The following is a 12,959-nucleotide window of genomic DNA, read 5'->3' on the forward strand; positions in this document are numbered from 1 at the left end:
TTTGTTAGCAAAAAGTGATATTAAAAGTAACTAAAAGATCAAAATTCACAAAAGTGGTGCTGGTGGATGTATGTTAACCCCTGGAACAAAATGTGTTATATCTCATGGATATCTGTTCAACACAGCCCTTATTTTTGGCATTTTTTGAAAAGCCCATTCATTTTTTCCGTAGGGTTTTTGGACTAGCCTACACACCAAATGGCGGAGAAGCTAATGTATGGCAGAAAAAAACGATGCAAAATGACGACTTCCACTCATGGCCTCTTGTTTGTCAAACTCGTCTCACATTATGGATGGGATGGCTGAGATGGAGGCGAGTCATGGGATGAGGTCAGACTGGAGGGCCATGTCTTACAACTAGTAGTGTTTGTCTGTTTGTTGCAAAACATCACATTTTTTTCTTACCACAATGCAAAGTTGTCTAACAAAAGTTGTCACACTGTTTACTACAGACACCTTTAACTATCGTTACCATTCAGTTCGTTCCAGTAATTGCCCATAAGAATCTGTTACAAATGGGTGTTTTTAAAGACACTCTTATCTAAGGTCCAGTATCAACATGTTGTCCTGCTGTTCTGTAAATCCAGAGCTCCGGCTGTAACTTCTTATTCACATGTGAAGTAGGACCATACAGTACCATTCTACTATCATTATTCAATTGGTCCCAACTAGGACAGGAGGGTGATTTTGACCAAAAAGGCAACTATTAATTTCCTCCAAACTTGATTTAGCTCCTAAAAAAAATCCAATATATGTTATTATTTTGATCTTGCATAGCTCAGTATAGATTTGTGTGCAAGAACCGAGAGCTTTGACTGTAGTCTTTGAATCAAACCCTACAGCCACTCAATTTGAAATGAGAAGTCATGTTTATTACGTTTATTATGCATTAGTCAATAAATCAAAAAGTGGCGGCGAGCAATCGCAGTGTGCACAATGTTCTTCATTTACATTACAGGGAGCCACTCTACTGACAGTGACTACAAACCTGGGGTCATGTGAATGACAATAGCAGTGTGACCTTGTGGAGAGGTAAACAGAGCTCATTTAGGACTAAAAGCTCAAACAAATATTTTCTGAGTCTACAAAGTCAGCTTCCCATATATTATCAATGGAGCAGATCCAGAAACTGTCTTTCGATGGAATCACAAATTAGTGTCAAGTGAAAGTTGGTCATATTCGCAAATGTTGACTGATGTGCCAAGATCGCAAGACTAACACATATGAACTTAAGCAAGGATATCCCTTTAAAACATTCTTGGGGATGATCACCTCTCTATTTGAGTGAACTAAAGTTTAATTTATACTCTCTGTGTGATGCATGTTGTTATTGTTATATACGGCAAATAAAGCACACAGGGATTTTTAATGCCAAGAGTGTGCATGTAACTTAAAACTGACCAGTCAGATTATCTATTTCTGTGAGACAAACACTCATGTCTGCACTGCATCTGTGAGACTGAACCACAGTTAACGTGTGCAGCTTTGCATCACCTACGCAGAGCAACTCTGCGATCAACAATGCCACAATTTGGGACATATGTAATTAGGAAATGTATTTGGGTTATCAGTCCAACAATCTACCAGCAGCTCAGTTTGATGTTGAACACTTGACTGATTGAAAATTAAAAAACAAACAAAAAACTTCAAGAACAAGAGAAGAAAAAGATTTCCAAAACTTCCAAAGCCAAAACTTTCCAAAGCCCTGTATCGCTGTATATGCAGCAGTGCAATCAACTGGAAGAGATATCAACCACTTAAAAAACTGGTACAACTGCATACACTCATCACCTGTCAAGTGAATTCAGAAAAGTTACAAAAACCATGACCAATCAACTGCACAAATGTGGAGCTGGGAGCAGGAAGGCCCGGGACAGCAGGGAATAGTAGCAAATTGGTCTGCAAGGAATAAAAAGGCCTAAGTAAATAATCCTAGTAACATTTTTTTGCTTCCAGCCATGGTTTATTTTATTAACATTTTCCTTGACAGAACATTTTAGAGGAGAAAAAGATACAGGGTTCCTCCTCTGTGAATAATAACAATAATAACGATAAGGAATATTGATGGGGATAAGGAGAGAAGATCGAAGAGAAATCGAGAAAAGACTAGTAAGATTCAACCCAGGCCTCGTTCTCTTTCTTCCTCTCCCTCCCCTGCTAAAAGGCAGTCAACCAGTCCAACTGGTTTCCAGTAGGCCCTAAGGCCAGGCGAGGGGAGCGGGCAGAGGAGGAGGAGGAGGTGGAGGAGTTGGAGGAGAGGCCAGGCTTATCAGATCAGTTTCTATTCTATTCTTTTCCCAAACAATCAACCACCCATTCATCTAATAAACAGAAGTAGAAGTTAACGTAGGAGTTGACTGAACTTTCTGCTTCAGGGAAATTACATTTCATTAGAAGTTGCTTTAGGTAAACAACCAGCAACATACCATCAATGTACCACTATTATTACTGATAGTATATACCTATTCCACTTCACCACACCCCCATATAAAAAAAAGAGCAAACTCAATAGAAAGTATCAAGTGAAACTCTGTGCGAGTGCTTGCCTTTCCCTTCTATCAACACACTGTAGGTCTTTGGTAGAAGTCTAGTGACTGACAGCCTGAGGGAAGGGTCAGCTTGAGATAGGCCCGCATAACAAATTTGCCATGACGTAACAAGAGACAATATCAGGAGACTGCCGTTTGCTTACACACAAATACACACACTCTTCACTGGAAACTCACTCCTAAAGAAAAGCCTACACTGTGAGAATGGCCACTTGAAACGTTGAGCTGTAAAAACCCGAAGCAGACAAAGCATTTATCTTCCTCCATGTAACTTCTAACATATTTGAAGTATTTAAAAGGGATATTTCAGTCAATTCCAGTCAATCAAATGCATGATGTGTCATTCATAGACTGTGCATAAGTAATGGTTATGTTTTATTTTGTTAAAAGTTTACTTCTGAAGGCTACTCTGAACACATTCCCCAGGGTTTTATGGGCAGTTTGAGTTTCTCTTCAAATTGTCCTGTCCTCCTATAAGACAGTACCCTGGTTTTCACTGTAACATGTCTATAGCAGGGGTGAATCCTCACCTCTATAGGCCAAATAATGGCACAACATATGCCATTTGGTGAATGATTTCATCCAAGACACCTTACGGCACCAGGAGTGCAACTGTATTTTTCCTGCATGGGCGGACCAGGTGGGAATGAAACCCTTAACCCTGGGAGTGTTATTGCCTTGCTCTACTCACCAAACTATACAGGACCTCCATGAGAAGTGAATCACGTAACTTTTACCTTTTGAAGGGAAATTGAATGTCATGATTAAAGAGAGCCCTGGCCTTAGCTCAGTGTTTTTCAAAAACTAGATCAGGACCCAAAGGCTGTTCGCAGGAAGAATAACGCAGGTCTACAAATTATTCTGAAGAAACCAGGTTCTGTCTAGATTATGTTGCCAAAAGCCTTGGCAAATCCCAAATCTAAACCCTGTAATCTATTAGGTTAGCAGCCTAAAACCAGGGCCAACTTTGCTTGATTAGCCTTCAAATAATATGCAACATCAGTTTTGCACACCAAATAATTATTTTGAAGATGGAAGCCCAAAAAAACCCATTAAAACCAATTGCTGGTCCAGTAGTGGAAGCGCTGCGGGCTCGCAGTGACTTCCTGACAGCTCGGCGTGCCCCAGGAGCAGACAGCAGCTCAGGGGGAATCCCTCTGAGTCTCTGTGTTTCTGGAGGACAGGTCCCACCAGACCCATTTAGGGTTATTACAGACAATCAGTGTTAATAGGCGGTGTGGATCTCTCAGGTGAGAGGCTCATTCAATTGACAGCCTCCCAAGCGGGAGCACACCTGCTAATTACTGAGCCACCCAGAAAACAGAGCAGAGAGTCTTACAGGCTGCCTGGGAAGGTAGTTTACTCACCCGCAGCACACCTAGCCAGGGTATCTGCAGGGAGTTAAATGTAATACTTTTTAAGATGTTTTAATAACAGTTAGAATAAAATCTAAGACCAATTTTACAACAATAATAAAAATGAAAAGTAAAAAAAAATAAACACTAGACCTATCAAAATATAGATCTGCACAACCAGCTTGATTTCTCCCAAGAAAAGTGGTACACTGAGAAAACAACATTTTTAAGACATTGTAAATGTGATTTACAAGGCTGTAATTAATATTGGTATTTACTACCTTTTAAGGCCTTGATTTTAATTAAATGAAAGACATTTTAAAGCTTTTTAAGGACCTGCAGACACCCTGCTAGCACTGGCTGCTTCTACACCACACTGACATAGCCACTCTACTAGCTGCTTCCTAGGCCTTTTTTGCACAATTGTGCACAATATGCAGGACAGTTAGTCCTGCTCAAAATTACACAGGCATGCGTGCCACAAGCCTAGCTTCAGCAGTTGGACAATTCATTATGAATTGCCTCTGGTAATAAGGAGAAATACTTTGATGATATAACACTTTTCATGGACCTCCAGATGACAGAACACTGAAGAGTTTGTTAGAATGAAATGGGACTTGCAATTTCAAGATGGAAACAAACCGCTGTCTGCTGTTAGGTCTAAAAACAACAACAGAGGTCAGAGAGTCAATTTACTGCAAGGAAATAAGCTGCAACTTACCGAAGGAAATTCAAAATCCTTCTGGTTTACTTGGGTCAGGACATAATCAATTCGGGATTGGTTTGCTGGGCAGGCTAACTGGCACGGGGGTGTGAGTGTACTCATGGCAGTCAGAATCGTCTGAATGGAGAGAAGAGAAGAAGAAAAACTTAGTTAAATTATTCAAAACCTATGCACATTGACACACTTCTTTGAAAAGTACAACAGGCTTTCTACACATTTTAATATTCAACACTTTTCCAGGTTATTATTATTGTCTCAAAGCCGTTGCACACCTACACCGTATAAAGAGTTTAACTGTAATATGATATGTATATATATATATATATATATATATAAACTTTCAGGGAAATTTTAACTACCAAATTTATTTTTCATTCTTTTCCACCTGTGTGAGAACTGTTGTACAAGTTATTCCAAAATCCTAAGCTGTGATTAGTCAAAAGAACAATTTCTTACCTCTATAGCTTCTTTAATGTTGTTTTTAATATCATGAATTTTCTGTTTTTTCTCCCTGTGAAGAACAAGAGTTTGGAAGTTAGGTGCTTTGTTTACATTATTTTTTACATGAATACATTCATTACAAAAAGGAAGCAATAACAAATTGAACCATGAAGGGTGATGGTGAATACTGTCACTCACTTTTTTTAAATGCTTTAATTATTTAAATGGGGAATTGGCAAAGAGTTTTTTCTAAACTAGGCGGAAAGATATCAGCTGTCCATGTATGGTAAATATGGATAATACAGCTAAAATTTTTGTCTAAAACAGGAAAGGTAATTCTTCAAACTTCAAAAAATATCAATCATTCTAAAACTGAAATAATGACAAAGAAGTGTAATATGTGTTAGTGATTATAAGTAAGGTTCAAGTGGGAACAGGGTGTACAATATAAACTTCTCTATGAGCTCTTCTAAGCCAAAAAGTAAATTATATCAGACATCAGTATTATGGCTGCTCAGGATGCACAGATACCTTCATTTTGCTGACCAAGTGCAACTACTGAATTTTGTGTACTTGCTGATACCAACTGAGAACAGCAGAACTTGTCTTAATTTTAACAATGACAATTTATTATACAGAAAATAGCAGGGCAGGAGGGTGTTGGGGGAGAGAGGAGTATCACATAGACTGCTATATTATAAGTGTAACTTTTAACTATAAGAAACTATTAGCACAAGGGATAGTTACACCAGATCCAAAGTATTGGTAAATACAATGACATTTCATTCATTTAATGTTGTAATATAGTTAATAAACAAACATAATTTCAGCACCACCAGACAGCACTGCACTCGGTTCTTGTGATCTGTGGCCTTCACTGATACCAATGTACATAGCAGAGTTGAAATCCTCAGACACTAAACTATTTTTATTTTGAAATTATTTCAAATCTCCTGACAGAACAGAGGTTTGACTATAGAAAATCAGATTTGACATTGAAATTCCTCTGCCTGGCCGTTATTGAAACAACCTTAGACCCGCTTACACAATCAGATTCCTGGTGTGATTTCCTCTGCATGATAATATAGACACAAGACGATCAAAATATCCCGGTATTTCAGGACAATGCGAAGCACAGCCTGCAACCTTAGCCATGTGTGTGCGTAGCTGCTGTGTTAAATGAGAGTGCGCTGTGCAGTATATTTTGTCGACATTACAGCTTGATGAGGGACCTGCTCTGTGTGCATCCTAACAACAACGGTGAATCAAGCCAGCTACACCCTAGTTATATTGAACCGAAGAATTTCAAATGAATAGCGCTGAGTGAATATCTCTAGGTAATGAATGTGTTCAAAGTACATTTGTGAAAAAAGTAACATATCAGTATCAGTGCACGATTACTTGCTGCTGTCATCGAAACTTAAACCTAATTAAGGATGTCCTATAGGAGAATACCACTAAATTTCAGCTTGGAAATGGTATCCCTATGTGTTGGAGCCAATTCACTCTGTATTAGTGAACATTTTCAATGGTCTGTTATAACCAGAAACAAGAGAGAGGAGTTAGAAAAGATAGAAAAGGTGGCTCTAACAGGACCCAGGATGATTATCTAAGAATAAGGGGATATTGTTTTTGAACTGATAGTACTGGGGCGTCCTGGTTGCTCAGTGGTCTAAGGCGCATACCATGTAACCGCAACGCCCCTGGTTTGAATCCCTCTATCTCTCTCCCCAATCTTTCCTATCTCTCTTCACTTTAAACTATCAAATAAAAGGCAAAAATTCAAAAAAAAAAATATATATCTTTAAAAAAAAAGAAAAAGAAAGAACTGATAGTACTATTGTAGGGAGTGAGCTCTTTTGGGTGTAAAAGTTCAGACAAACTTTGTTCGATTTCACAAAGTCAGTCTCCTATTCACTGTGCATGGAGATGCTTCAGGCTACGCATTAGACATTAAGAGAAAAGAGCCTTGATTCTCCAGTTTCCAGCTTTTGGAAGAGAGTTGTTTATGTTTATGACTGAACTGCCCTATGTCACAAGTTCTTAAATGGAGCAGTGTCCCCACCCTAACTTATCAAAGATATGGTACCAAACAAAACTTTAAGAACGGTCAGATCAATCTGATTGATTATTTCCTCAAAGGCTGGTGAGCTGATAGGTTTTAATATTATATGAATGGCGTCAGAGTGGGGTCTGTTTTTCTCTGGCCTCTTCTCTCAGCCCCTCGTTCCTTTATTCCACCAGTAGAAACTCAGAGCGACCGGAGTATGACCGAGCAGAGAAAGACTACATTCCTCACACTAGGGACCTCCACAGAAAAAAAAAAAAAAAAAAACACCCTCTCCAAATGAACTGCCATACCAATCTCTTCTCACCTCCGCCATACTATACTCTCTTACTCTCCTCTCATGTCCTCCCTTCCTCTTATCCCTTTCCTATATTATTCTGTCACTCCCCATCATCTCCTTCTGTCCTCATCCTCCTCTCCCGGCACCTTACGCCGACTGGCACTGCCCGCCCACAGGGGGGAAAACCCAGTTAGGTAAAACACTCTGGTCCAAGTGCAACAAACCCCCAGAGCAAACACAATGGAGTCACAGCCTACTGAGGATTTGTCATTACACCAGGGCGTCTGGGTCTATGGGAGCATCTGTTCAACATGACCCAAAAATAAGCACATGATGATGCTCCTACCCCAAAACCCCTTTCTAGGAAATGAACGATCCAGAATAGATAAAATGTGACTTTGTTTCCACTGCATCAAGTTGGGGTTGAGTTTTAGGAAATTCACAAGACCGGGTGGTTTCAACACCCGGGGCAACGTTGCCCTGAAAACCTGAAACAGATAAAACATTCTTCCGGAGCCACGTAACTATGAGTATTTATTCCAAAACATTAGAAAAGACTCCCAGTACATTTGACTTCATAGTTATCGTCATTAGACCATATTGGACAGTTAATCCCTCCATGGGATGACTGTGGAGTAGGAAAAACTTTTTTTTATATTGGTAGAGCAATAAGTTTGAACCAGCTAACATACCCTTATGTACATAAATGAATCCTGAGTAAAGCCTCAGTCGCTTTACCAGTGCAGCTGTATAGTGTCACATCACAAATTAGGCAAAAGTAACTCTTCTCTTCTTTCTGGTTATAGAAGACAGTTGTGAATTTCCAGTATACTGACCAAACTGTCCTAGGACACAGGAATAACATATTTCAAAGCTGAAAGTTGATGGTATTCTGCTTTACCGTATGAACACGACCACTGAGCGCACCTCCAGAACCGCCCCTTTAGCTTCAAAATGTAACTGGGTGTTTTAAGAGGAAATATTTTATAAGAAATGCAATTTGTATGGTAAACCAACCTACATTTCGATTTCAACACATGGAGCTAATTTTGTTACTTTGCTAATGGTTAGTTCTGTTTGAAGATGCAGTCAGCGGTATAAATGAAACCAGTAACAGAAACCTGTAGTTTTCAGTCAATCAAAAACCTTGTAGGTGTGTAACAAATGACAACTAACAGAGATTCAAATTTAAAGCATGAGGGAAACCAACACTTACTCTGCGTTGAAGCCATTAACGTGCAATATTCGCATCTGCTTGACTATCGTGCTTTTCCCGGATTCGCCGGCCCCTGAAAGCAGAGAGAAGAGCGAGAAATAAGTCAAAAGGTGTTTAGAAGTGTTGCAAGGCACCGACTAAAACACTATGGGCTGGCATCCAGGATCAAGATCAGGCTGAACCTGGTTTTAAAAACTGTGTCATATTGGATAATCCATTCAAAGAACTCAGCCTGGGACACAAGCCCTAGTATGGGTCTGGTTTAGGTGTTTTGGTGTTATGCAGGAAGATCTGGAAGGTAAGTGAACATGCTACAACCTTGACACATAAGACCTTAATGTTAAAATGACGTCAAACGTCAGCCAGCCTTATAAAACAGGGTCTTGTCCAGTACAACAGACACTGTCCTGATTCTCAAGCTAACCAGCTAACTTCTGTGGCATCTATCAGATGTAGCAGGTGACTCTTGATTCCTGGATCATGCTCTGTGTACGTTACAAAATGGCAAGAGGTTTCTCGGAAACTCGCCATAAAAAAAAAACACAAAGGCCATATTTTTAAACTGATGAGGAAATTGCCTCCCTTCGTAGATCTGAAAATGTTTGGACAGACACACAAGCAAGATGGTGAGACCTCAATATAGCCAATCAGAGGGACAGGTGGAGCTAACATCATCTTGCTTGTTCTTATCCACTGCTTTCAGATGTAAGAGGGACTTGCGGTATCAGGGAAGGGAGTAGGATGAAGTTGGCTAACGGCTGGACCAGATCAGTTCAGGATATTGGCTCAGTGTGTTTTTCTTTGGAGCAGAAATGAGCCAGCAGTCGGGACAGGTGGCAGAAAACTGTTAAGTCTGACAAAGACTGTTAAGCAACAACCGGATGTCTTATCCATAATTCTGACATTAACTCTTGAGTCTTGATACGAAGCACGTTGCCACACCGTATCCATCCATTCCTCCCTCGATAAAGGTTTTGCACCATTACACAAGTCCAAGGGGAAAAGGGCACGAGTCCTAAATGTGTCAACAATCCGAGCAAACTGAAAATGAAAGGGGACTGGGCTATATCACCTCCTAACACGAACACTAGGAGTGTTCGCAGCTAGACTACAGGCCTGCTGTTTAGGTCTTTGGAGCATCTCAAGAGTACGTGTGCGGATCCAGGATCAATTCTGCCTTTCAGATTATAAAGGAACGAGACGGTCACTCAAGGGAACCTAGCTAGTAATCCTAATTCTGCCCTCTTACTCTTGAGAGGCTCGATAAGGAAAGAAACTGGCCCTGGCCTACAGGTTAAATATCGTGACATGAAGACCCTGGATGATAAAGCCACAAATAGCTTTATCAAATGAAAAATAAATGCAGCCTGTGTAGACTTTTCAGCAACCGATCTGAGAATATCTATTTTCGGGCTCGTGCGGCGTGAGGGGGCTGAGGAGCCGATGTGGAGAGGATTATGTGAAGGTGCCGTCTGCAAGTATGGAGTCATGAAAAATAGCATCAAACATGAGGTCCGTGGGCCTAAACCACTCGAGATGAAGGCATCTACAGAGACCTACACAGAGATCACATATCGCACACACACCAAATCACAGACTGTGTGGTGGACTGTCGCATACGCCATGTGGAGAGAGAAACAATCATGCAAATCCCTGTCGGTGGCTTTACGGCCTCTGCATGGTGCCTCTGCTCCACACAAATGGTGGCGTCCACTGGGTTTCACATGTTCTGTATAGCCCATGCAGTAAACAGGCCTACTTTTTTATTGTCAAGACAGTCGTTGATGTAGTAGTGACATTGCATTATCATGTAATTCCATCATTTGTTGATGCTACATTGCTGTAGGGCAAAGAAGTTTTCATAAAACCTGTGAAAACTGAAACATTAGTTATTATATTTGTGTAAAAAGCTAAACATTGTACAACAAAGCACAAATACAACCAAATTTCTTTGGTGGTGACACAAAATGTAACTTTAGAGTGTGACTGAATGTTGCAAGTGAGAATAGGCCTAATCTGAACACACACACACACACACACACACTGTGCACACCAATGATAAAAAATGTGAATTGTGTGGCTCGAGTGCAAACAAATCCATTTCATTTCACAAAACCTACCTAATAGTAGTAGTCGGTGGGTTGCTCGGTATATCTGTTTGTCTTTTTGAAGCTGCTTCTCTATCTTTTTGTTTGCTTCCCTCTGTGCCTTCTCCTCATTTCGTTGGTCTTCGGTCTTACTATTGCCAAGACAGCCCATCTTCCCAAAAACCCAATGAAAGGTTCAGGGGAGGCAGGGAGAGAGGGAGGGAGGGTGTTTATTAGAATAAATAAATAAATCCTAAATTCCTAGATTGGCCCAAGAGAGGAACACCTGGCTCAAAATGGGTGACATTTATGTTGCCAGATGCAAATGAAACAAATGGAACCTGTTAGATGGTGGAAATTGGGCTCCACCGGTCTGGGCACAATATGTATAGATAAATATATTTATATATTACTGCTAATTTATCAACAGAGATCAGTCAGGGGGAGCAGAGCAACGATGCCGCCCTCTCAGACGCTTGATTCCTGTGTTTTTCACTGTAAATCCGCAATGAAGTCATCAACATTGATATGAATGTGAATGTGAAATTTTCAGCCCTCCAATGTACATGAATGAATTTCGGTGGTCGGGATTCCCACGACGTCTTCAAAATTACAACACAGAATTTTCCTTTTTTTTTTTTTTTTTTTTTAGCAAATGTCTCCTCTGGAGCCCATCTTCGGCAGATTTCTCAACACTGCCATTCAATTCATTTCCATTTACAACCAAAGCCCTATTTTTCTCCCCCTTTTTTTTTTCCTCTTCTCCGTTCCTTTTTTTTTTTTTTTGCTTGCAATCCGTTCTCCACCTAGCCAAAGCACATCAGAGGGTGGGTGAAAAAAATTAAAAAATAAATATTTCCTCTTAAAATGACGGCATGTGAATCATCAGGCTACACCGGGCTTCTTTCTTTATCCCAAACGTCTTTCAAATCCGTCACATTATACACCGTCTTCGTTGCAAGCTTATCAATAATATCCTGTTTTAGCTGATGTCAATTTATTTCCTCTCCTCGTCAACAGATGCTGGTGCTGCTTTTTTGGAGGGTTTGACCAGACCCAAAAAAGGCCCCTTCTCCGTCCTTTTTCTCTCTGTAATTTGTATTTCTCCTCACATCGGAAAGCTTCTCCGGACGAACAAAGGTTTTTCTGTTAGATGTCCTTGAATATAATGCAATATCCAGGTTATATTTGTGGAAATCCTCCGTTATTTTCCTGTTTGGCGCAGGTACAGCCCGCTGTCAAGTCTCTCAGCTTTTTGTATTCCCTTTGAATCCGTATGGTAGATTATGGTTACATGTGCATATATATGATACATGAACATACCGCGGTGTTTTCAATCACTAATCCAGCGACGAGACAGTTATTTCACCGCGGAGAGGCCAGGTCTGTTCTGATGAACAAACTGGGGAAATACGAATCGTTTCTCTGTAGTATTTCTCTGAATTATTTTTTCCCCCTTTTTTCTCTGAGAATTGTACATTGAGATAGATAGCGTTGAAGAGGTGGGGTGGGGCAAACGGCTCTCACGGAACCCTGGGAACGAAGACCAGTTGTCAAGCCAGCCGGAATAAGAAATACAACTTCCGGTTATGACTTTCAAAATAAAATCCTCATAGACGAACATGTTGCAACGTTTTCTTTTGGAGTACTACTAAGTAGTAAAGTGTAAATCAATAGTATATTTAGGGAGGGATCTGTAGTCAAATAAAAAAAACAATTGCTGTTTCAACAATTGTTTTTCTTTCTCCATTATGTCCCCTTCACATCATATATTTACAGTATATCATGTATTCATCACATACACAGCATATATTCATAGCGGCTGGCAAAATAAATTAAGACCCCAATCCATGCACACGCTAGTTCTTGAATCTCCTTTTTTCCCCTGACTAATTTTACGCATTTATTTTGAAGGCAAGATCGCATTACTTCCGCTCTCCTTGTGGCTAACTCTGAGCGGCTTGACGCAGCTGGAACGAAGCAGGCTCGGATCACATGATTGCCCGGAGCGTCATGAAGCAGAGGTACAGAAGGGGAGAGGCGCCCTCTTTGAAGCAAAATGATTATCTATCCACCCAAAAGGGCTTCATCAATAACACTGAAACATGCTACATTAATGTTATAAAAATGTACAGATATAGCCTATAATAATAAAAAAAAATAGGCATAATATATTTTAACAACAACAACAGCAGTAATGATAATAGTAATAATAATAATAACAACAACAATAATAATA

At 40.1% G+C, this 12,959-nt stretch overlaps 1 protein-coding gene across 1 annotated transcript in view; it reads right to left on the reverse strand.

Annotated features, from left to right (window-relative positions):
* LOC139665033 (guanine nucleotide-binding protein G(s) subunit alpha-like) overlaps window positions 1–12,210 on the reverse strand; it is a 33,445-nt gene extending 21,235 nt beyond the window's left edge. The window contains 4 exon segments of the mRNA XM_071543975.1: window positions 4,626–4,745; window positions 5,085–5,139; window positions 8,634–8,706; window positions 10,754–12,210. Of these exon segments, the coding sequence (XP_071400076.1) occupies window positions 4,626–4,745; window positions 5,085–5,139; window positions 8,634–8,706; window positions 10,754–10,892 (387 nt within the window). The 5' untranslated portion in view covers window positions 10,893–12,210.
* Between the last annotated feature and the right edge of the window lie 749 nt (window positions 12,211–12,959).

This window comes from Centroberyx affinis, unplaced genomic scaffold (assembly GCF_046629955.1).
Source record: "Centroberyx affinis isolate AG114_WGS23_722 - 3 ecotype Tasmania unplaced genomic scaffold, CSIRO-AGI_Caff_v1 ptg004430l_1, whole genome shotgun sequence".
Classification (NCBI taxonomy): domain Eukaryota; kingdom Metazoa; phylum Chordata; class Actinopteri; order Beryciformes; family Berycidae; genus Centroberyx; species Centroberyx affinis.